At 37.7% G+C, this 26918-nt stretch overlaps 2 protein-coding genes across 4 annotated transcripts in view; one reads left to right on the forward strand and one right to left on the reverse strand.

Moving 5' to 3' along the window:
- Nucleotides 1–17496, forward strand: part of LOC113226489 (zinc finger C2HC domain-containing protein 1C) — an 89437-nt gene extending 71941 nt beyond the window's left edge. Inside the window, exons 7-13 of one of the 3 annotated variants that reach the window (XM_026459121.1) lie at nt 2445–2492; nt 3757–3780; nt 5595–5663; nt 8756–8956; nt 11895–12060; nt 14560–14722; nt 17340–17496. In XM_026459121.1, the coding sequence (XP_026314906.1) occupies nt 2445–2492; nt 3757–3780; nt 5595–5663; nt 8756–8956; nt 11895–12060; nt 14560–14722; nt 17340–17343 (675 nt within the window). In that variant the 3' untranslated portion in view covers nt 17344–17496. The remainder of the gene's footprint in view (nt 1–2444; nt 2493–3756; nt 3781–5594; nt 5664–8755; nt 8957–11894; nt 12061–14559; nt 14723–17339) is intronic. The other 2 variants (XM_026459122.1, XM_026459123.1) reach the window with 2 other exon arrangements.
- Nucleotides 17497–20327: 2831 nt separating this feature from the next.
- Nucleotides 20328–26918, reverse strand: part of LOC113226478 — a 28894-nt gene continuing 22303 nt past the window's right edge. Inside the window, exons 8-12 of the mRNA XM_026459108.1 lie at nt 25208–25386; nt 23646–23759; nt 21907–22025; nt 21210–21347; nt 20328–20571 (exon numbers count right to left, since the gene is read on the reverse strand). Coding sequence (XP_026314893.1) covers nt 20472–20571; nt 21210–21347; nt 21907–22025; nt 23646–23759; nt 25208–25386 — 650 coding nt within the window. The 3' untranslated portion in view covers nt 20328–20471. The remainder of the gene's footprint in view (nt 20572–21209; nt 21348–21906; nt 22026–23645; nt 23760–25207; nt 25387–26918) is intronic.

The raw sequence follows: 26918 nt of genomic DNA on the forward strand, positions 1-26918 counted from the left end.
CTGCGAACCGCACGCGTTCCGCTCGCGGCAAGATCGCGAACCACGTACAAACTATAACCGGGTGCTGATTAGCGAGCTGTAACTGTAACGTGACAGATACAGTAACAAGGTTATAGTCTGTACGCTTGGAACAGTCTTCGATCAGATGGCTCACTGCGAACCACACGCGTTCCGCTCGCAAACCACGCGCGTTCCGCTCGCGAACCACGCGATACACACTATAACAGGACGCTCATTAGTGAACTGTAACGTGATAGATACAGTAACGAGGTTCTAGTGTGTACGCTTGTGTTAGCGAAAGTCGGAAATTACTTTTAAAGTTTTATTGCTTTATATCAAATCTCATCACAATTTACTATAATCACAGTGAGAACAATAACAGTCAATTTATCTGAATAAAAAGCACTATTTTACAACGCCAATGGAAGGAGACGTGTGTCGCACACCAAGCGCTAAGAAGAAGTGAGTGTGCGCGCCGCCTTTTATGCAGCGCTGCTCGGGCCCTTCCTCGTTTGGCTGCTCGGCCCTTGGATGGGGAAATTCCCTAAGAATAACTTTTGCTAACACTTGAAACAGTCTTCGATCAGATGGCTCACTGCGAACCACAATAGTTCCGCTCGCGGCAAACTTGCGAACCACGTACACACTGATTTTTGGTAACAAAACATGCAACAGATCACATTTTAAAGAACTAAACCTCCTTACTCTACATTCAATACACACCCTTGAAACTGCAATGATTGTTACAAAACACATATCTTTTTTGTGAACCAGTTAGAAGTGTTCACCGTAAACACATATTATCCCTCCCTATACCCAATCTGGAGATGTATAGAAATAGCCCTTATTACAGGACTGTACCCATATAAGAGTAATAAAATACCAGACATATTGAAAATAGAGGACAAATGTACACCTTTTTTACATAGTAGTTTATGTGACTGTTACGTAATGAAAGTCATTATAATACGAGTGTGGGTTGATGAAACGAGCCGACAGGCGAGCTTCATAAAAACATCTGACGAGTGTACATACACTGCTTTATCAACACACATATTACAAGCTCTCTGTGATGTGTTCAGGAACCACATGTTACGACTGGCAAAATGGCTGCAATAAAAAACTTTTCTCACGCATGTCACACAACCGTAGTTTTTATTTTTAATTCATAGACAAACTAGAATCGGCCCCAACTATCATATCCATCGATATCAAGTAACGTGTGAAATTGTCGAAATTGTTTGCTATTAACCATTGACTTACAATTATATGGACGTCGGGTCCGCGCTAAAAAGTGTCCGCACTTGTAAGGCGCTAAAATCGTATACAGAGCGCGACACTCCGCTTTAGTCTTCATTTGTTCTACTGACAGCGCGATACTGCGATGACATTACAATTTAAATTTCGAATAGGTTGACTTGGGACATTTTTTTCGTGGTTTTTGTATTAGACCCGTCGTCCATTTATTTGTAAGTCAATGCTATTAACATTAACATTTCATTTCGAATAAAACTTCATCTCGGCTGATATTAGAATTGAGGTCGAATGAAATTGTTTTGTTTTTCAGAGATGTTCGAAATTTGAATGTAATAATAAAATCGAATTTGATGTTATTATTAAGCAATAACGTGGAGGGAGACTACGAGCAATAATAACATTTCACAGATAAGAAATTTGTTCTAACAAAACAGTTTATCTATAAGCTGGTCGTAATTTGCGGTTTTTGAACACATCATACAGGGTTTATGATATGTGTATACAACAAGTAAAATCAACGCAATTGACATTTTTCACAAAAAAACTTTAGAAGCCAATATCTCGTAAGTGACCAACATGCAAATGCGTTGATTATGACAAGAAAGGCAGAAACGGTATGGTTTTGTCTAACACGTTATTATTACCTCAATGTTGTTTTTCCCATCTACTTTTCCTGTGGTCTCGATGCACTTATTATTGGGAAAAAAGATGGTATAATCTTAGTACAAAAAAACCGACTTCAGAAGTCATCATTCATCTCATAGTTTGCCACCCTTAGAGGTGGAATATTTTTTCAAATTTAAATGGGACCACTTCTGAGGTACCCTCTTTCCAACAAAAAAAGAATCATCAAAATCCGTTCACAAATGCTATTTAGCAGTTAACGCGTAACATACATACAAAAAACATTGTCGAAATGTGAACCTCCTCCTTTTTTGAAGTCGGTTAAAAATATAAATTAAAAATAGACCATCTATCTATATATATTCTTTTCACATCTGACATTTCGAAATTCAAATTCCAACTGTCATATTCTTTCAGCATATCGCCAAAATGACACAATTGTATTAAATTATTGGTAAACATAGAATTAAATAAAAAAAAACAATAATCACAAATGCAATCATTATTCGGTTCGATGATAAACTTGTAGCAAAATTAGCAAGTAATGTGATTGTGGTCCGCAGGTGCCTGAAAAGAGCAAGCCCCGTGGGGCCATGCAGCGTGGAGCATTGGTGAGTAGGCATGCATAATAAAAACATTAATTATTTAATTTTTTTTAATACGTGTCGATGGGGCAAAAGATATGTCGTCAAACTGTGGTCTCTATCTACCTCCACAGGTGGATAAAGCCGCCTCTCAAACAGAGGCCTTCGAATCCGACTCGACAATATAGGTTACTCGTACCTTCCATGTTACATTCTTGAGGTTGAGTAGCATTAATTAGATACAAAATACACTTCTAGGTTTCAAATTCACATGCAATTTTAGTAGAGCAGTTTGTGAAAGAGTTCGTAAAGGTAACTACTGCCACCTTCCCTATTTCTACCGCCAATCAGTAATGCCAGCCTTACTGTGTTCCGGTTTTGAAGGGTAAAGGTGCTGGTGTAATTACAGGCACATGAGACTTGTCACCTTATGTCTTAGGGTGATAGGCGCTTTGGCAGTGTAGTCAGGTCTTTGCGATTTAAAGCTCTGAGTGACACTGCAACTGTTATGGACAGGCACGTAGCTTACCATCAGGCCATTGAAAAAAAAAGATTTGTGATGACCTCGATAGGAAAAGGGCTTAAAGTGTATGTATGTATTAGTGTATGTACTCGTAATACTTCGTTTTTTTTGTTCTCGGGCAGGTTTTCCACAAGCAGATAACTCAGAATATATTTATTCTAAGTGAACAAATTATACTTAACCAGCAAAAAGTTCAGTCATGTAGAGAATTTGACTCCGTCTCTTTTTAACCTAAGTAATTAGCATGTTAAACACAAATCCATATCGATTATGGAAATTTGAAATGTTGTAAGGGAAAATGACCTTACAACAAAATGTCTCTTAGGACATTTCAAATTTCCACCGTAGATATAAGGGTAACATTTTCGTCGATGAGTTTTGAAATGTCGTAAGCGACATTTTGTAGTAAGGAACATTTTCCATTACGACAAAATATTCCTTACGACATTTCAAATTACCACTGTCGATTATGGCGCTAGACCTAAAAAAGGCAAGAAGGGAAAAAAGTTACGAGTAACTAAACTAAAATAATAAATAAAGTTTAGAAAATTAACTACACTTTTCATATTATTTGTTCTACAACTGCACGCGGACTGCACTAGAAGTTAGCAGTCGCAATCAACAGTCAATAAGTGTAGTTAATGTAACTACACTTATTGACTGTCGAAATGCAGTTCGTGTAACGATATTTTTTAAACTGGCGATCTTGTAGTCAGGATTTAAATGTGAAGACTACTTTTGTTCCTTTTTTGTTTTTGTTTTTTGCAGGAGTACAAAACTTCAGATGCACAGGTAGGTTATTCTTCGTATCTGTATTTGCTATTTAAAGCTAAAATACATACAAATTTCATCATTATAGATGTCTCAGTGCATTGACATACGAGCAGTACTGAGACTGCATAGCAATTGGAAAATACTACACACTGCTGCATACTATATTTAGCGGAACAAAAAAGTGAGGAATTAAAATAGTAATGTTTATATTTAAATACAAAATTATATACAAAGAATTAGATATGATTAATATGTCTGTACTCAATCTTTATTGAAAAAAGTGGAACTTAAAATGCATTTCCTTTTGAAATTTTTGTGACAAAGCGGAACGGGTGAAAATTTTAAATCGTAACAGTAAAACATTGATAAAATCAAAGTTTAATAAGTAAACAACTTTTTCAATGAGTTGTAATAAATGGTTGTAATGAATATGTTTTCGTACCATGATATTCATTTATTTTTGTGAAATTACTCCGCTAGTTTGTCATTTTTCAACGTATGTTTACGAAATTTACATGGACACTGAACGAACCTCGGAACCGCTCAACAAATCTGTATTAACAGGAAATTAAAACAATGAAAAAAAAAAAATATTTTTTTATTTTCAAATTAGACTTAACAACCGGCCAGTGTTTTACGAAAAACACTGCACTATTTTGGAGTTTTTACTGATGTTCCGCTAAATATGCCGTGTGTTATTGTACATATATTTAAATGACTGCATTTAAAAGGTGGTTTAATCAATTGAGTAGCAGCCGCAGCAGCCGCTTGTGCAGTTTGTTTGCTGCTGCAATTATTGCAACGCAACTACTGCAAGTGAACTGGGTCCGTGGCGAGCCTACCTAACACACACTATTCATGTGTAATTGAGTCAAGTTTAAACAATCTAAGGCTCAACCGTTTTTTATCTTTATCTTTTCGGAAAGGGTCCGTGGGCATTTTGACATTTTGAGAGGGGTCCATGACTAGAAAAAGGTTTCTTAACCTTTAACAATGTTTTTTGTTAAGGGAACTCTAGAAGACAGTGGCGGATTTGCAATCTCGGCCGCCCTGACCCTAGGCCATGTAGTCAGTACCAGCCGCCCCTTTCTCAGCACTCACATACCTACTGGTAGACAAATATCTATATTCTATGTATAAATAAAATATACGAAAGTGATTTAGGATGATTATTGTAATACGATGCGGTGCAGTGCGGCCCGTCATAATGTGCGTGAGCCTTTAAAATATTTAGGTACTTTGAGTTATTTCTTGTTATTATCCATTCACTTACAAATAAATGAACGACAGGTTTAATACAAAAACCACGAAAAAAATGTCCCAAGTCAACCTATTTAAACGTAGTTACATGTAAAGGAATATGAAAAAGCAAAAACGTTGAATTTAAATTGTAATGTCATCGCAGTACTGTCTAATTTTGCTTGCTTTGCTGTCAGTCGAACAAACGAAGACTAAAGCGTAAATGACGCTCTGTATACGATTTTAACGCCCTATAAGTTCGGACACTTTTTAGCGCGGACCCGACGTCCATATAATTGTAAGTCAATGTTATTATCAGTCAATTTTTGGTCACGATTGACCGCCCTTAAAATCTGGCCGCCCTAAGCCCGGGCCTAGGGTGGCCTTAAGGCAAATCCGCCACTGCTAGAAGGAAACTTAGCATCCTAAGGTCAATGCCCGTTTAGACACCCCTGGCTAGCCACTTGATACGCGTGATGAGCCATGTTCACTCTTTTGTCTGTTGATACAATAGAAAAGCCATCAGCGACCAAAATATTGAAATCAAAAAGTAAGACGTAATTAAACGTAGTATTTATTACCTTGCCTGGTAGGTCAAGCCTGTCCAATCCGGGACTAGTGGATACGAATCAAGCCCAAGGGACAGACCCATCAGGCCTCTTGTAAGTTATTTTTTAGCTCGAATGGCACTGATCGACCGCTTTCGCCATTTTTCCTATAGCAATATCGCATTCACATAAAAAATGCATAGGCCAAATGTCGAACGCACCGTCGTCGATCAGCGCGATTTTATTTACCTATGTATCTAAAGTAGATATGAATGTATATAGTTACATCGATGTCATAATTTGTAGTCAACTTCAACGAAAAGTTTACTACTAGTAGAATGTAGCTAGTAGTTTGTAGGCTTTTGATAGTAAACCTGTAGCGTTAAGCTCGTAACCTCGTAGCTTTAAAAGCCGATTCACACTTGTACGGTTTACCGAATCGGTTTTCTGGACGGTTTCCAGTGGCGAATGCGGAGACATGGGTGAATTCACACCATAAGGTAAAACCGTGTAAGATGTCGTGTCTTGTCACTGGAAAACGTAGCGGCTTACGGTAAAAAATGTTTAGTAGCAATAGAGCTCCTCGTGAACGATTTCCTATTTCTACCGCCAAGCAGTAATGTGACCATTACTGCGTTCCGGTTTAGAAGGGTAAGGGTGCTGGTTAAATTACAAAAGCACATGGGACTTGTCAACTTATGTCTCAGGGTGACGGGCGCAGTGGCAATGTAAATAAGATATTTGCGATTTGAAGCTCTGAATGGCACTGCAACTGTTCCAGATAGGCGTGTCGCTTGCCACCAGGCGCACGACTTGTTCGTCTCGTCACTTGGTATTGTAAAAAAATACGAATCGGTCGCAGCGGTAATTTCGGGAGCGGCACTCGGTTCGTTTTTTCGTATCACGCCGCGAATAAAGAGTATAGGATACAATTGGATGCTGCCAAAATCTTTTTTATATTTATCTACGCCTATTATACAAATAAATAACCGCCGTTGCAACGTCGTTGTCCATCTTCCACGAACCCTTCCATTATGAGCGTTGCAACTGCACCGACACACGTCTCGCACTTTCGTTTTTTAACCTATACGGTAAATCGAATAAGAAAACTGAATCGTATAAACCGTACAAGTGTAAACTAGCGCTAAGGGTGTTTACTAAAGAAAACAACGGCGAATAAAACACGCTGTACATCCAAAAATATTTACTTTACTGTGCTTTTGAATACTCAGCACACTATCCAAGCTCTTGCTCTATATTGAAAACTGTACTTGAATACTATGTTTTTATATGCAACAATATTAACCATGAAAAAAAAGAAAAATCACGTTCCATATGCTGCGACCGTTAGATCTTTTACTTACTGAACAAGGCCCAACACTCCTAATTTCAAATCATCTCAGTTGCGTGTAAATAGAATGTCAAAGGTAGATTTTGTACGTTTCGTATTCTGATAAAAGTTAAGAGTGTCTCGTCTGTGGCTAACCATCGAGCTAATATTCAAGTGCCATTGCAATTTTTTCGTACATATGGTAAGAGCAGACTCGTCAATGGCGAATGGATGCTACGTCAATGGTCAGTCGACTAGTATTACATGTATTTAGTTTGAAGGTTAAAGAATGATTCACATTAGACCGTGCCGGGCGCGAGCCGTGTCCAAGGCATCCGAGCCATCCGAGTCTCGTACGCGCCGCACAATCTTTGAGTCAGTCAGTAAGATGCGATTTACGCTCGAAAACGAACGTTGTGTTTTATCATATTATAAAGCACTGGGTAATTTCATACGCACTCAATTTTCCATCATTAGAAAAGAACGTAATCACCCTCTTTACAGTCGCACACTCGGACGCGGCGCGTACGACGCACTGGTGTTCACGTTACAACAAGCCGAGGCGAGCCGGGCCGCATCCGAGGCTCGGACGAGCTTGGAAGCAGCTCGGACGTCTCTCGTCCGTGACACGGACGCGGAACATTGTAATGTGAATCACTTCGTATAAAATGTACGCAGCATTTCCAATCCGAGCCTCGTTCGTGACTCGGCTCGCGCCCGGCTCGGTCTAATGTGAATAGTCCTTAAATTGGTGAATAAACGAGATTGAAATTGAGAATTACATTACATACCACCGTATCTCGACAAACTATGCTTCGTTCGCCGACTCGTGTTGCTAAACTGTACAATTCACGTTTTAGTGAACACGATGTATTTTGGTCAATCTAAGGCAATATTTAAAAAAGGAATCATTTGCTCGCTTGAGCAATATCAGTCAACAAGTATAGGATATTTACTTACTTATTTTGAATATATCGATTATTATTTATATTATGTATCTAGATTAATATTCATCACAGTATTAATGGTTTAAATTTAAATTGAAAGCTATACGTATTTAAATAAAAATAACATTATACTTAAGTAGGTTCATATTTCACTTTATAATAATTTACACAGACACAATACAATACAATACAAATATTCTTATTGCACACGGACAAATACGTAATAACAATACAACAAAAAAGTAAAAATTACAGGTACAACAGACACATTATCTTTATCTGTCTCTCTCTCCTACACACACATACACTGATAGACACAAATACACATATACACACACTGATACACACACAAACCAACGACGTTTTTGGGGACGACTTGGGGAAGTGTTGTATTATATACTAAATTTTATTGTAGAAAACCTGTTATTGGCTAAAATTAGCAGAATTTGGCCCCAGGTGAGACGTCCGTATAACTCGATTCCCACCGGCTTGCCAAAATTTCCCACGTATTACCAAATACGCATACCCCAACAATTAAAAAACTGATATTCTAAACAATCAATAATAAGCGCGTTTTAACCTATCCTAAATAATACGGAGTTACTATATCAGCCAATCGTAGTGCGAGTCAAGCCGGCTGGTTTCCAGCTTCTATCATGAAACTTATAAAATCTCCTTGGAATTTTAGTGAAATTACAATTTTCAGAAAATTAGGGGTCCTGATGTTCATCAAACATAGCTAAGAGCCATCCCGATTAAATTAACCTTCTAATAAAAAAACTGTTTTGAGATCAGTCCATCTGTTCGGGAGTTACGACGCCACAGACAGACAGACACATAGATACACAAGCAAAAGCTTCAAAGTTCAAGTGAGCGCTGTAACGCTACCAACTCTGATTTCTTTATACAACTCTGATTCATTTTTTCAGAATACTCGGTCCAGCCCAAGAGGTGGAACAGGCAAAACGACAGAACAATTGGCTCCAGGGCAAGCCGGCAACGGCGTTGCCTGTGCCGTTTGCGGGCGTCACTTCGCTGCAGACCGCATCGCTAAGCACGAAGAGATCTGCCGTCGGACTGCAAACGCTAAAAAACGCAAGCCTTTTGATGCGCTCAAACATCGTTTACAGGTAGAACCACGGAAGAAAACAAATGAAGGTGCCTTAAGCCTCGATTACTGTCAGAACCGCTCTCGCCAAAACGCACACAAACAAACGTTAAACACTATGACATCTTGATAATTGGTGGTAGTTTCGAATTTAAAAAGACGTGACAAATTTTCGACTGATAATATAATTTAAATTTAGAATTTACGCGAAAAAAGTGACACATTCATAACGTACAAAGCAAAAATGGCGGACTGAGCTCAAGTTGGCGGAACTACGCCTGCAGTTGGCACGCGTGCGACGCTAACGACTTCTACTGTATTTATTGTTCTGTGGGTAGAACTATCTGATTCTTTACAAGCCTCACCACAAATTCGTGCTCTTGATATAATAAAGCCACATGTGTAGTCATACGTCAGAAGTCTTTTATTACATAAATCAATTGTGTTTGAGAAATTTTATAACAGAAATATAAAGTTATCGACTAATTTAATTCGTTGAATCTTTAAACCACTCCTGAAAAGTGGGCATTTTCCAGATGTGGCCTTATTGGGACGAGGGTGCGAATTGTAAAAGAACTAATTCATCCAACAGCACAATGTTGCTATATGTTAACTGCCTCCGTGACCGAACGGTTACCATGCCGGACTGCCACGCAGAGGTCCCAGGTTCGATTCCCGGGCCGGGAGAAATATTTATATTTCCTACATTCATTTCTCTCGTAAGTTTGAGTGTAATTCGTGGTTGTCTATGTGTGTCCATAGCACCCGCGACACAGGGTTTCCCTAGTGCGGGGCTATGTTGTGTGTGTGTTATTTAAAAAAAAAATGTTGCGTAATGTGAAGCAATAAGTGTGATAGATTTATTGAGGCACATTTTAGCAACGTAACTTACCTACAACTGTGTGAATCTAAACATTTCCGAGATTCAGTGGAAACTGTAATTATTCCCATGGTAAGATGCAAAACACTTAGGGTGAGGCCAGACGAGCGTAATTTTGTGAGTTGCTTTTCTTGAGTTGCGCAGTTTGCGCTCGACCGAAATTCGGTTGGAGCGCCAGGCGAACGTATTTTATTCAGTTGCTTTTTAAGCGAAGTGACCCCTTCCCTCACCCCTACCTCCACCCGCGCCAGCGCGTCTCACGCTGCAACCGAAATTCAGTCGTCATCACGCCCATGAGTCGGCAAATAGCTCATTTTGCGTCGTCGTGTGAAACAATCCGTACTTTCACACGAAACCGAATGCAGCGCAAACTACGCGACACACAACTCACAAAATTAGGCTCGTCTGGCCTCACACTTACCCAATTTTTTCTGCACTCAGGGTACCGATGCAGAAAATTTTAAGGCAAGCAAAATGTTCAAAACAATTGATGTTGTCAATGTCCTGTTCTTTTGTTCCTTATTCATCTTTTTTTCAAAGACATCAACTACAAATACACTGTTTCATGTTTTCAAAGTTTTTTGCACATTATAGTTGTAAGCCTAACGCACACTGGATGATAGCAACATATTCATGCTGCAAATTTGTGTTAATTACGAGCAACATAGCCATTGGTAATGATCACTATACGATGTTCAACCGCCCTAACAAATATTGCTAAAACGTCAATACGATTGGCGTCAAGAGTCTATACTACCTCAAATGGCTTTGGTTGAATCCAAATAACAATGAAAGCATTGAATCAATCACTTTGAAAAAAGTATATATATTCTTTATTGCACCAAACAAATAAACAGAAACAAAAAAAAAATAACATAAAGTGAGCAAAGGTGGACTTATCTCTAAAAGAGATCTCTTCCAGCCAACCCAAGGCAGTGAGAGCAAAGGTTTTAAGCGGGGAACGGCGTGCAAAAGAGATAACAAAAGATGATAATCTACATGTATAAAATATGCATATATAAAATTACCGTTAAATAATCAAAATAGTATATAAATAAATAGACTACATAACGTATAATACATTGTATCAATAAACTTACACATATACAAATATGATGATTATTAAGAGAGTTCAGCAAGAAAGTGCGCTGTCAACCTTTTCTTGAAGGAAGCAATTGACGGACTAGACTGAATATGGGAAGGGAGTCTGTTCCACAGCTGCGCTGCACGAGAGGAAAAGGAGTATATAGTAACATTGAGGATACACACTGATTATTTATACGATGTGAAAACACGATTCCTAAAAACTTTCATGATAGAAAAAAATACAGTTACCTCGAAACTTTACAAGAAAACCGCTGTATTCAATAGGGATAGGTACACATTATACCTTTTTTTTCTGTATTCATTAGGTATACATTATACCATTTTTTTTTATATCAACTGAACTAAATAGAACACGTACGGTATGCGATATACATTTTTCAAATGGCTTTCATTAAGTTTGTAACTTAGAATAATAACGTATAGAAACCTAGCCCGCACACGCTAAGTAAGGCAAATTGAAGCGCGCCCAATGGGCCTACACGAGCGGGCGGGCCTTCAGTGCTCAAGGTCAACTTGCACCGCGAACAGATCAAGAATTTTAGCTAAAAATGACGAAATGTGCGGTAAATGAGTGTAAAAATACGTCAGACAAACATAAAATAGATACTAGCATCACATTCCACAAGGAAGTAACGCGTTTCAACTTGTATTTTTATATAAATATTCACTAAAACCGAAAATTAACCTACTACTAAAACTAGCCTACATGAATTTGATTTTTGCCTCACTTGTGACAGTTCGTTTGATATGAAACTATCATTCTATGCGTTATTATTCTAAGGTTTGTAAAAAAATAAATTCTGAAATAAAGCCAGTGTCCCTGCCGGTCGTCTCAAGCAAAATGAACCGTATTAGTACGAGAAAAGTTTTAATTCGACCTGAGGCAGTATCGACTCTTAAGTTATTTTAATTATAGTACAATCTTAAAAAATCCTACACTTCGTCAATAACTTAACAGCCTTTAATATTTTAGGGTACTGAAGCTGAGCAGTTCATCGGGAAAATTAAGAAACAGCAGACCACATCGTCGACTAAGATAAGTTCGAAGGCGATTAACAGCACCTGGCGACAGAAACACGACGACTTCATTAAAGCCATCAGAGCTGCCAAGCAGGTGCAGGCTCATTTGAACGCAGGAGGTTAATGTTTAAATATTTTATCTTAGATAACATTTTCATGTCTGTACATTGGAATGTAATGCTCATTTTGTTCGTCCTCCTGGGTTATGCTATTAGTTTTTATTTTTAATTAGAGAAAGGCCATCAAGAGAACTTTGAACTTGATTATCGGTTATTTAATTAAATTCCCAAAGGTTAATAACGACCGCTGACCGTACAAGGCTTTGAGCGCATATTGCGCGCACACAGGTGAACTACGCAGACAGACGTGACCCGTGACCAAGCTCGCCTTTTGCTGAAGCACCTGACAACTTGACAAGTTTACACTGCACTACTCATCGTATTGTGGCCAAGACCCCCCGGATCAGCGCAGGGAAGTGATTTTTTTTTAGTTTTTTTTATCGAAACAAAGTACCCTCACAGTCTATTGCTTTTATGGATGCGCAGAAATTGATATGCGCGAATTGCGCAGCTAATATAACTGGACAACTCTATGTAGTGTGCATGACCTGTAAACAAGTGTACGACATGTCGTGTGCTAATATACCTGAAGACACTTATCATCGCAGAAAGAAGGAATCGTGGGTATGCGATCATTGTAAAGCTGGTGAACAACGTCCAATTGCGGTGAGTTCAAGATCTTCGCCTGATCTTCAATTTGTTCCACAACCGCCACGTGCTGAAAATGTTACGAACACTGAGGACATCAACGATATTAATGTTATCCGTCAGATTATACATTTTGAGACGACGGATCTACTGCAGGGACACCTGGTAGCAATGATTAGTGGCGCAGTGAATAGTCAAATTGCTCCAATTGTAGAGAATTGTATGGGAAACATCAGTGAACGAATTGCTAATATCGAGATACAGATTATTTCATTAGAAACGGGAAGACGCCACATTGCTTACCCTCAAAATGCTGACCCAGTAAATACATATATTTCTACAAGAGAATGTCCAACACCCTTATGCGTACCCCCAGTTTACGAAAGCGGAATGTCTTTTAGAGAAACCGAGGTTCCCAGAGATGATAGTTTTGGCGGTATCCGAATAATTATTCGTGATGAATTAAAAACTATAATGGATGAACGTGTTTCAAATATGATTAGCTTAGCTGTAGTAGACCAAATTACACCAATTATGCAAATATGTATTGGAAACCTAGAGGGGAGAATTATCGCACTCGAGGATAAACTACAGTTGTTGGAAACTTCACGTCGTCGTACTCAAACTCGCACGAAAACTCATCCTAAAGTGGAAATAGAAAATTCACAAACTGGAAATAGAGCTAATCCTGGTATGTCAAATCCACAAACTGGAACTAGTTCTAAAGTTGATAGTCCTGGTACATCTCACTCACCATCTGCTGACCACAATCAAGAAACACAAAATTTAGGCCTTAAAGCACCACACGACGCTACTACTACTAACACCGATAATTCTCTTTGCATTGACGAAGTTCGTACTTTAGTCCGCGATGAACTGTCAAATGTACTGAATGAACGCCTAACAAAAACGATAAGCAAGGCCATAGCAGAGCAGATTGCCCCCGCAATAGAGAGCTCTTTTGGAAAATTGAGTGGAAGGGTCGCAACAATTGAAGAAAGAATCAATAGATTAGAAAGTGCTCCAAGAATCAATTTTGATTCTAAGAATATTCCAGGAGAGTTGAAAATTGCTCCTCAAGCCAGTTCTGACAAACGTGATGGCCTGGACCATGTAAAAAGTGTTGGCAATACGAATATTCCAGGACAATTAAAAATTGCTCCTCAAGCAAATTCTGACAAACGTGACGGCCTGGACCATGTAAAAAGTACTTCTCAAATTAACATTGATAAAGAGAAATTTAAAAATAGTACTGCGGTTAGTGGTGACAAAGATAATGGTCCAGGCAAGTTAAAAAGCTCTTCTCGAAGCAACATGGATAAAACGTATGATCCAAGCAAATTAAAAAGTGCTACTCAAGTCAGTGTTGACAAAATTAATGATCCAGATCAGTTAAAAGCTTCTCAAGTCAGTATTGACGAAGAGGTCAATTCAATCGAGTCTAGCGTTGATGAAAAGAATTCTTCAAGCGCGTTGGAAAATTCTCCTGAAGAAAATGTTAACCAAGAAAATAACAGTTCAGGCGAGTTTAATATACAGTACTACACTACAGTTACAGTACTATGGGATTATTTTTGTTTTCAACTTGTGTAGAATCAATAATCAATTCTTGTAAATATTATTTATTTAGATTCAACTCCCAACGACGAAAATACCAAAATAAAAAAACAAGATGATCGGTAAGACAAACCAGGTTATCCCAATGGAGAGTGTATGACCATAATATGCGAAACGAGGAATTAAAAAGCAGTGCGTGAGTCTCATTAATAACTTTGATTAGTAGATATGAACAAATGTTATTCACAACAAATTCAGTCGTTACGTAGTTTTCTTCTTGGCCTTTCTTTTTTTCTTATGTTGTTTCGATTCGGAGGGTATTACAAGTTGTTTACGAAAAAAACATTGCACCAGGTAAACTCAGCGATCTTCCACCGCCTCCGCCATCGGAAAACCCGGATTACGTACAGTGCCCGCATTGCAACCGCCGTTTCAACCAGGCAGCCGCCGAGCGCCACATCCCGAAGTGTGCCAACTTCCAGTTTAACAAGCCCAAACCAAACGGAAATAGGAAACGGTAGGTAATCTAGGATATAAATGATGGTCACCTAGCCAGAAATATACTCCGTTGGAGGTTACTTGAATACCTAATCTTAGTCTCTTTTTATATATAAAAAATAAGTGCGCATTTGACCTTCATCTCATCTGATGGAAAATGACGAAGAAGTCGACGATGTAGCATGCACGCTAAATAATGCCTATTCACTCTCGCCTTGAAAAGGTCGAGGTTATAGCGTTTGGGGAACAAGTCTGCAGGCATGGAATTCCACTCCCAAGCCGCTCGCCAGTATAAATGTGGAAGCGAAACTCTTCATGCGAATTCTGGGAATATCCACAACATAAGGGTGGAACTTCAGGCCACATCTAGTCCCCCGAAGATGGAAATGGGAAGGCGGAATCAAATTATGCAATTCCATCGCATACTCTACCGATAAGCTGGCAACTTTACGGCGGTATTCAAGGCTCTGCAGTTTCGCCTCTACTAATTCCGAGTCACTTATACCTCTCGGCACGCTTGTCGATTGAATCCAAGGTGGCCAGTTGGGATTTAGCAGAGCCATCCCAAAGTGACCGGACTTGTGCTTGATACAGCTGAAGCAAGTGTCTCGGTGTGAAGTAACGCCTCACCTTGGAAAGGATGACAAGCTTCCTGGCTGCATTTTTGGCCAAAGAATCTTACTTTCTTGTTGTAGCTAAATAATGTGGTCGATCAAACGCGATAGGTCTTTCCGGCTTTTTCCTTGCAGTCTACTTGTCAATAAGTAAAATCAAGGCTGCGGTGTTTGTCTCCCTAAAGCGAGAAATTAAATTTCTAAATGTAATTGCTCCAAAGTTTCGATATTGTTTCAAATAGGAAATGAATTTCCTATTGTAATAAACTGTTCCTCGATACCACTACTTCAAAAATGAGAATTTAAGAAGGTGCATCGATAAAACTTGATTAAGAATTGATTAGTTTTAAAATCGCATATGTATAATTAAAATATCATCTTACATTTGAGTAAAAAATAAATATGTGTCTATCGAAGAGTGTTTTAACAAAACCCGCTGACAATAAGAACCTGAAAACGTCTTGACACTACTACTTCCACATTACTACGAGTACCTATAATGTGGCCAGCGCCCCGCAGACAAAGGCTCATGGGACTTCTTGCGTCTCAGGGTGACAGACATAGTGGCAGTGCCCCTCAGATCTTTGTTATTAAATAAAGTTCTGAGTGGTACTGCAACTGTTACCGACAGGTGTGTCACTTACCGCCAGGCGCATGACTTGGTCGCGTCACTTAGGTGAAGTGCGACGTTCACCGGTACTCCCAGATTTTCAGCTACCTGGTTACACAACCATTTCGAACTTCATCCTCGGGGCGTTTGCCTTTGTCTATTATGCCCGTAATAATTAATATTACAAGATTGCCAGCGCTTCTGTGTGTGATGTGGGCAAATAATTGTAGAATACGGAGCAAACACTATGATTTATAAGCAGAAATACGGGGGTGAGCCTCATTTGTGTGAAAAATCAAATAAACTAATTTTAAGAAATATAACGCTCGTTTAATATAATTTTCACTCTAATTAAATACACTTCAGAAATATAATTAATTTCATATAACTCTCATTTGTAAATAATATTCACATGTTATAAGGAGATTTTACATAAAGCTCTTTTTTATATATAACAATCATTCCATGTCAATTCACATATTTCTTAATTAAACTGTAATGGACACTACTGCTTTAGGTCAGGTTAGGTTAATATGTATAATATGAAAAAGCAACAAGCAAGTCTGAAACAAATTTGTTACTCCAAACATGTGTTAAATCAAATTTACTTCAGTTTAATAATATTATATTTAGTTATGTAAACTGATGTTTAATGGGTCATTAACCATTTGTTGTTACCAATAATGAAATTATAGAATGTAAGTTTATATTAAACGTTCGTGATATCAAGCGAATTGTTATATGAAAAAAGCTTATATTAAGTAATATTATATTAAATTAGCGTTAAGATAAAAATATTTATATGCTACATTACCAATGGCCGGAAAAAGGTGTTCCACATATCGTACCCCTCATGGAAGAATGACATAAGTGGAATTACATCAAAAACATTGATTGCTCCATTAGATATAGAAAAAAACTTGCATCCTCTCCAATTCTTGTAACTCTATTTATTTATTCATTCATTTACATTGTAAACTTACAGCTAAATAGCCAACACGCTTACATGTCATAAACAGATAATTATAAATATATTTAATTATGATATTACTAAACTGTTCTAAATCTAAATCCTATCTCCGATATTAATCGATAGAGTTACATTGGAGAGGATGTAGGTTATATTTTTCTGTATCTAATGGAACAATAAACTTCTTTGACCTAACTCCACTTATGCCATTCTTCCATGAGGGGTGTGATATATAGATACATGTATAGATATAGTAACTAATTCTTATATCGAATAATATTCGACGAAATCGAAACATTAATTAATCAATCTTTGGTGGTTTTAACAATCTCTCAAAACTCCTTGTAGCTATATCTGTATATGTACGTGGATCATCTTTTTCCGACTATTGTACATTGCACACCCGAAATTTGGATGTCCTGAATGATATGATTTGCACTAGGTAAACTTGGCGACCTCCCCCCCCGAACCCGCCATCGGAAAACCCTGATTACGTCAAGTGCTCGCTCTGCAACCGCCGTTTCAACCGAGTAGCCGAGAGCGCCACAACCTGGACTGTGCCAACTTCCAGTTCAATAAGCCCAAACCAAACGGAACCTGATAGCGATCCGGTAACCGTTGGAGACTAGTTTTACTTACAGATCACCGAGTCTATCGAGCAACTTTCTAATTTGGCTATAATATTGCTTAAGAAATAATCATAACTAACTTGATAAATTGGAAAATCCAGGCACATGGTAGTAAGGTTCCTGTTCTAGCAATTTGATCTCTGACGACGTGATCGGTTGACTTTAGGCTGTTAAACAAAATTAGACATAAAAACATACACAATTCATTTCATTTTACTATTTCGTGTTCTTTTCTACCTTGTATTAACATATTTAGTTCTAGGAAAATTAGTTTCTGCAGGCTTTTCCGGTATTAAAATAGTGATGTGCGATGTGTTCATTTTAAAGGGGGCACAAGATGTACCCTCACATGTAGTCTTTGACGCCTTCATTCAAGTTCTCTTCACGTATTCCCTATTTTATTTAGTGAAGGTATTATATGATATGTTCATTCCTGATGTGTCGATTTCGTATCAAAATTAATCCCAATTACGTCGACCATCCTTACATGAAACACAAAATTCAAAGTGTAACCCAATGCATGCCAGTTTGTCCTCCTACAACAAAACTGAAATATAATATAACTGCAGCGGTGCCAGACGAAATACCTAGCGAGGATTGGTTAACTTTTAACGAGTTTATAGTAAAGTCTCTCCTTGTAGGGATTATTTACTTTTGTTTATTAATAATAATTAAGTTCTCTAGAGATTTCCTATATTGGAAGGATAGCCCTAGGCGACAGGTAAAAAAGCCAGATGCAAGCCGGAAATGTGCTGAAAAACTTATACGAGTTTTGAATTTTATGGTTTCACCTTCCAATATAACAGAGTACGAGAAAGCACGACCTTCATCCACCATGGCATGTACGCAAACGCCACCTCAGGGGGTAATGATAGATAAATAATTTTTCTTTCCTAAACATTGACTTACAAATAAATGGACGACGGGTCTAATACAAAAACTACGAAAAAAATGTCCCAAGTCAACCTATTCGAAATTTAAATTGTTATGTCATCGCAGTATCGCGCTGTCCGTAGAACAAATGAAGACTAAAGCGGAGTGTCGCGCTCTGTATACGATTTTAGCGCCTTACAAGTGCGGACACTTTTTAGCGCGGACCCGACGTCCATATAATTGTAAGTCAATGTTCCTAAACAATACTTTTGTTCAGTTATAATATTTTAAATGTAAAATGACAACCTCTCAGGACTATATATATTACCAATATAAACTGCAACTATAGTTTCATGGCTATTTACAAAACGTAATAAATTTACCAAAAATAATCAAGTTTTTGTTGTACTATCTGACTTAGATCTATAGTAACGAAGACCCCGTGCGTTTTGCATCGGACAGGGTACGTACGCTAGCGCGTACAGAGTTATCAGAGTTGTTATGAGCAATGTATTTAAATATTCTTTTATTATTATTAAAAATACATAGAACAAAACGATGCCTTACTTTCTCAAACTTTCTACTTTCTTATCAAGGGTGTTAATTTGGGAGGCATTACTTTAAGAATAGGTAAAAAGCCAGTGTGTGAATGTGAGGGAAATGTATATTCAATCTCTCCTTCATATTGTAAATGCAATCCATTTTTTGCACTTCAGTAACGTTTATTAAGATACGAATTTGAGAAAATGAGGCGACGAAAAGTTATTTATTATCATGATAATAATATAGTCCTGGGAGATTGTATTTTATAAATAACCCTATATAAGCGATTTTCATAGAAGTATGACAACATAACATAAGAAATTATGTAACTAAATTACTAAGCAAGTGCACTTTAGTTAAATTGTTTTTGATAGTTTTTTTTAGTAAGCAAATAACATTCAAGTTGCTTTTCCATTAGAAATACGCCCGTTTAGTCATGTGATATTGTTTACAAATTATTGTGACACTTTTGCTGTAGTTGTATTTGATTTTTTTTACTATAAATCTTATATTCTGAGACAATTTTGATTTTGTATGTACTTATATCACTAATAATTAGTATTTAATATTTGCCATATGAGAAATTGGGACCTATAATAATTAAGATTGTACGAGTAAATATACTTAATTCCTGATTATTAAAATTGTTTTTCATAACTATTATTCATATTTGTACAAACTAATTATGCTCTTAAAAATATTAAAACGTTATTGGATAATAAAACTAGCAATTACTATTTTTTCTATTTAGTAGTTTAATTTTTTTAACCTCTTAGTAGTTTAAGGAATACGACATATAATAAAATCTAAGACCTACCAACAATGGACGTAGGTCACGAAAAAAATATCCGGAGTTAACCTGTGCTAACAAAATGACATGTAAAGATATGTGTTATATGTGTTATAGGTTTTTTAATAGCGCAGTAGATACATTACTTTTACTTTTAAATATTTAAAAATTTCCATTGGTCGCTGGTCTGGTAAATGGAATTTTTTCGCCAGCTGGCGGTTCGTCAGGATGACAGAAAATTGTATTATCAAAACAATGCTTCCGCGAGTGAACGGTCACCGTGCTGGACTGCAACGCAGAGGTCCCGGGTCCGATTCCCGGGCCGAAAGAAATATTCATATGGCCTTTGTCTCGAAAATAATTTGTGGTTGTGTTGTGCGAGTGTGTGCGTTATATTATTAAGATGTGTTTGTGCGTTTGTCATGCCACAATCGCTGAACGTACCTATATACCAAATCTATGCGCTTAAGCAATTTCGATGTTTCGACGAACGTACGTGCGTATACGCAACACTCTGACCAAGCGATGACTTGATTTAATAAATAATATGTGATACATGATGTATGCACATGAAATCGCGGGCACAGCTAGTGTGGAATAAAAATACCAAAAATGCTTGCTACACAACGTTTATTGTCTTGACACACGTAAAAAATAAAATGCAAATTAAATCACATTATAAATATGTGGACCGCTCATATATTGCGGTTTAAGCCGAATGCTTATTTGACCTTACGGTCTATTGTTCCGCCGTGGTTTTGGGCACGTACGAAAGAACTACGGTGGATTTGGCCGGCACCAGGACCATGCCTGTTTTCACAGACAAGTTGCTTGTGTAGCTGAAACAATAGAAAAATATTTTATTACATACGTTAGACAACATCACATAGTAAGTAACTAGAAACACTTGTTGTTTCACCCGGGACCTCAGAGATGACACCATGAAAAACTGGAACGCCAGCCAACTCGACCACGGAAGTCGCTAAATGACGTTCAGCAACAGTGAAGCTACCTGTCAGTAGTATTCCAGGTAGTCCATGTCGCGTGACGTTTTAAGCGCATTAACGTCAACTTCTCATAGTATCGATGTTTTCTCATAGTTCCGATGTTTTCTAGTAACGTCAATTTCTCATAGTACCGATGATTTCTCGTAACGTCAATTTCTCATCGTGCCGATGTTTTCTCGTAATAGCAATTTCTTATAGTGTCGTTGTTTTCTCGTAACGTCAAGTGCTGATGTTTTCTCGTAACGTCACTATCACAAAATGTCAACATGAGATTTTGCAATGACATAATGAATTACCTCTTTAAAATAAAATTGTTCGAGGTCATTGGCACTATGTAACATTAACGTTATACGTCGAGACTTACTACTTTTCCCTGACACGTTTTAGACCATGAAGTATGGTACTAGTAATCAAAGTCGATGTTGCAAAGACAATAAAAAATGTTTTCTTACTAATTTAAGTATACTCACTTGGTGACCAGATGGACCTGTCGCGACACGTGGTGTATGGTGAGTGAATCAGGCAATGAGGCCATGCCAGTGAGGTTGGCGTGAGCCGTCTCGCCTGGATTGTACACCGCGACGTAGCCAGTGTGACCCGCCTTCCAGCTGCAATTACACGTCATGGGTTCAAGTTGTTTCTTGATCACTTACAACTTAAATAAAATAATGTAATAATTCCCTGCACTATGAGTACCAGAGCAGAAACAATTTAAAAAAGTTCGATCTAACAGGGATTCAAATTCGGAAATATAGCTGTGCAATCAAAATATCCTCGAAATTCATGGATAGTCTTCTAGAACCGTTTTCCTGTGACATCAACGATTAAGGTAGTTTCTTTCAAAATTTTCACCCTGTAGATAATCAAATCTGCCTGTTCTTGTTCAAATGTATATGAATAAAAAAATTTCTATACTAATAGGCGAACTGTCGAAATAAGAATGAAGAAGGCAATAATTAGAAAGTCGCAAATAACGTCGCAAAATTTTACCTTCTTCTCAAATCTATCGATAAAATTGTCGACAATTGCATGAGCATTTTAAATTTTATGAAACTGGCAACCCTGCAAATGTCATTTTACTCGGCCTTGATAGCGACTCTGGCTGGAAATGACCCGTTTGCATAAAAAACAAGTGGGATTATTGCATATATTATATTGATATCTCACCGAGCACAGGCGATCAGCTTCCCTCCGCCGTCGCTGGCCGGAACGGCGTCCAGGGCACGCTCGCCGTGCTGCAGACTGGCGTCGGAGCGCAGTTCCACCAGATGCGGGAACGACTCGACCTGCAATCATTAATTGCTATGCATTTTTCCCTATTGACAACACGAATATTTTTTCACTTCTCAGGCTCTTAAAGTTCGTGTTTATGCTGGGTGTAGGTAGGTAATTGTTGTAATTTTACATTAAATTTTAATTAAATAATCGTTTATTTGTAATATTGCTGTTTAATTTCCTCGCAATCGAAGTCAAAAGCAGAGTGTATAACTCGTTCAGAAAACCCATTTCATGCACCATACATCGCCATTAATTTAAGGGTTATTCAAATTCTTTATTTGCCACGTCACAAAAATCGTAACATTTAGCACGTCAATAGTACAAAATATCTTATTAAATTCATTCACTATTAACATTTTATGTATTATATAACTAAATTCGAAGATTTGCATACATACACAGAATTACAGAACATTAATTTAATAATAACACGTTGTTATGAAATTAATCGAATAAGCAATAAATCATCAACAGATACATTAAATGTCATAAAATAATAAGCAATTTTTTTAATGCAAAAGGTCAAAATATTCGTCAACTTAATTAGAATGGATTTTCAATAAAATTTTTTTTAACTTTCTTTTGAATTCTAATTCGGGCAATTCAGATGTAGTCGGTGGTAGTTCATTGTATAATTATATCTTTAGACAGTAACCTTGCTTAGCAGTTCTTTTCAATCTCGTTTTTGGTACTATCAGTATATGCAAAAGCTTTACATGAAAAATTTATTGTATTAATCTACCAAATAAAGAGCGAAATATACACGATTTTGTCAAATTTAAATATATTACGAACGTTGTCAACGTTATTTAATTACGTCAATGATTCTACATAACGGAGATTTCTTATAAAATTGAAAGTGCCTCTGTTGCCAAACGGCTACCATGACGTAGAGGTTCCGCGTACATTTACCCGGGTCGGGTGAAATATTTGTATGGCCTACATTTATTTCTCTTGTGAGTTTGTGTGTAATTTGTGGTTGTTTATATGTGTGTCCATGGCACCCGCGACACAGGATTTCTCTAGTGTGTTATTATTATTATTTCTGCATCAATCCACTTATACGACCCACTGTTGGGCACAGGGCTCCTCTCTCTGCAGTTCAGGCTATAGTCCTTTCATCACGAAGTTTTACATCACCGTATCTGTACCATGTAACAAGTTTAATCCTGGCGTCCTTAAATATCGGGGTGAATAAAGTTTATTTTTTTGTTTATCTAATGCACCCAGGTGATTTAAGTTTACTAACAGTGTACTTAATGCACCTAGGTGAACTAATTCAGGGGAATTGACGCACCCCTCAATTCGACTGTTTTTTTTATGTTATTTTGTATGTTACGCGATAACTCCGGCTTTGAATCCATTTTGCCGATTCTCTATTCGTGGAAAGAGGGTACCCCATTAATGCTCCCATTTAAATTTGAAGAAAATATTCCACCTCTAAGGGTGGCAGACTAGTCATTCATCCCGAATGACTTTTGAGGTCGGTTTTTTCAGTACGCTGTACTGAGATTATCTATAAACAAGTTCATCACCGACATCCAAAATTCAATGTACAGCCGCAATAAAACACGTATCAAAGCACAAAACCAAAGTTATATAAAAACAACGTTAAACAAGATACTGACAGCGAGCGTATCGTTGTCGTCACCGGGCAGCGGGGTGCTGAAGACCGGCGTGGCCGGCAGCAGCACGGCGAATTTCACCAGCTCAGGAGTAGCGTCGGGATCTTCCGACACCAGCTGCAAGTTACAAACGTGCTGAAGTTGGTATTTTAAAAAGATTTCTCCAATTTAAAGAAGGAGACAAACGATCAAACGAGACACCTGATGGGAGGTGTTCATCTGCAACAAGGAGCTGACTATGCGTTGCCAGCATTTGAGACGAAGAGCACCATATATGTACATAACAAGTATTGTCATCAGGTCATAAGACCCCTGGTGGTTAACGCAGGTAGTATTCTATCCATAAACAACATACACATATCTCCAAATTCATACTTTCTACTGGCTTTTTGTGTCAATGTTTTTATTCGGGTTAGTATCATAATGACTATATCTTCAAAATTACCTAATCAGCATAAGGACTAGATCGCAGAACAACCACCGCTGCAGAAAGACTATAACTTACAATGGCTTGGTAGCAAAACGACTAGATATCGAAATGACATGGTAAAACAACTTGCTACCAAGTCATTGTAAATTTATAGTCTTTCTGCAGAGATGGTCATTTTGCTGGTTAGGTCATTTTGAAGATATAGTCATTACGAAATATATTTCGGGTTCTGAAACACGATAAAAAAAAATTGTATGGCAAAAAAAGGACACGCCAGCGCCATCTATTGATTAACGACGTCCATCCTAGACATACAAAGCAAAATGTACGTAGTGATTAGACCGAGCCTTTGAGAGTCCTGTTGACATGCTTTCCGAAGAACTGCATGTCATAAGCATAAGGGAAATACTTCAGGACGAAGACCACTTCACATCGTGCAAGTTCGTGGAAGGCATGAACGTGACGCCAGTGTGGTCTTCCAATACCAAGTATCTATGACGTGTGGATGGGTTCTACTCCCTTGGCGGGAGGTGCGATGATAGAAACGTGACAGTGGCGCCAGTTCAAAAAGTTCCTCTGAGCACTGCCCGTTATAAAGACAGTAGAACACACACAGAGAGCAGTAGAGTTAGTAGAAGTAGAGCTCCTTGTGATCCAGTTCGTCTAGAGAAGAGTCATTTTACCTATTTCTGCCGCCAAGAAGTAACGTGAGCATTACTGCGATCCGGTTTGGCAGGGTATTGTAAAATAAATTAGTTACAAAAACAGTTACTTGGTAGTAGAATAATGACATTTTTCAGAAAAATTACGTTTGCACGTATTTTCATAACCTCGAAAGTAATTTTGAGAGGAAAATGTATTTTCTTTTAAACCTAGCTTAATCTAACTAAAGCGAACCTTATCGTGTCTTTGCGATAAACATCCAACATATCCTGAAAGAACAACGGTTTCGTTATAGTTTTCGGTGTAACGAAAATTCGAACAAACGTTATCTCAGAAGAAAAAAAATTCGAGTTTGTGATAGGTTACCACTAAATAGCCAACTACGCAGTCTTGTATCGCGATTAGCAGTCTTTATTGAGTTATTGGTCTATGGTGCAAATAAATACATTTACAATAAATATTTTCACTGTACCTCCAAGATGGGCCATGTATGATTATTGACTAGACTATTAAGGTCTGCAACGAGGCCTGTAACGTTCGCGTTGACGGCTCTCGGTATAGCGGACGGCGGCCGCAGCATGGAAGAGTTTTCGCGGAGCCGGAACCATTCCGGTTTTAGGACACCATCTTCTGCGATTGTGAACACTGATTCTGGAAATAGCATTAATTTGTACGAATTAGGTAGCAACACAGAAAAAACAATGGAAGGACCTGAAGAACTGCTGTCGCCAAAAAATACACTATCATAATGTAAAACACAATGAAAACTTGATAATGATTGGTCGTAGTTCCTAATTTAAAAAGATGTAACAAATTCTAAACTGTAAAATAATTTAAACTTCATCCTGTTAGCATATCGTTGAAAGATCAATCTAGGAAATGAAACTGTTCTTCCGGATTTAAATCGCGTATATTTGTTTTTTCAAACAAACCGACGTTTCGGGCCCTTTACAGGTCTCATGGTCACGGTTGACTGAAAAAACAAATATACGCGATTTAAATCCGGAAAAACAGTTTCATTTCCTATGTGTAACAATCGCGAAAACCTAAGAACTCGATAGATCAATACCTATTATTGCAAGTTAGGTTTTTATTTTATATTGAAATTTTATTCAACGTGCTGCCATCTAGCGGTCAATAGCAGAAAAACGACGAACAATTGACGCCTACGAGTAGCGTGGAAATCTCGAAACGTTTGCTTAGTTCCCCCAAAAAAGTGTATCATATTGCAGCGGAACAAGATTTATTTTCGTTTCTTATAACAACAAGGTTTATTATCGTTTCTTATAACAAAATATCTATTGGAGCGTTTTGGCCACTACGTCCGATTCGTATCAGTTCAGAATCAGAGAAATAACGGTCCGAAATGTGATAGGGATAATTTTATCTCTAGTTGTACAAGCGTTATATTTTGTATTTTCTCGTATCGGATTTAGTGCACAAGCAACATACGAAGTGGGTCTGACTTTTTAAGATTTGTACAGTCTCGGATTCGAAACGAATACGAATTTGATGCAGTGCGTAAACGCGATTAAAATACAGAGAGAATGGAAAATTTATTAAAATTAAAAAAATAAAATATAAGTATAAGCGCGACTATCATGTTTGCACTCCAAAGTAGCAAAACATGGCAGTTTTTTATGATTTTCGAGGTTTTGCGCGAGATAATTTTAACAGTCATAACGTACAAGCGAAAATGGCGGACTGTGCTCAGTTTGCGGAACTCCGCGTTTTGTTGGCACACGTGTCACGCCCACCAAGCACTTATATTGTATTTATTGTTCTGTCAGTAGCAAGATCACTTACAAAGTCTAATACCACGTCAAAACACATAAGGATGTTAAGAAAATCATCAAATAATCTATCGACTCGCATTAAGCCGGTCAAAAAAGCTTCGTGTCCATGAAATAAGAGCGAAAAGGATGTTCCTAAATCTGTCCTCGCAAGTGAATTGCTATAACTCACAATAAAAAACGAACTTCTAAAGTAAAAGATAGGGATGCACGTTACTATTCGATTTTTATGAAGATCAATTCAAGTGAATACTATCAAACAATTTTTTGTTTTGACTCATTTCAATGCGATTTTTAAGTAAATCGATTCAACATTCAGTGTCGATACTACCTCAGCTGGAACTTAAATTTTTCCCGTACTAATACGGTTCATTTTCCTTGGGTTGGGAG

Source organism: Hyposmocoma kahamanoa, unplaced genomic scaffold (assembly GCF_003589595.1).
Source record: "Hyposmocoma kahamanoa isolate Upper Pololo Valley unplaced genomic scaffold, ASM358959v1 192, whole genome shotgun sequence".
Lineage (NCBI taxonomy): Eukaryota > Metazoa > Arthropoda > Insecta > Lepidoptera > Cosmopterigidae > Hyposmocoma > Hyposmocoma kahamanoa.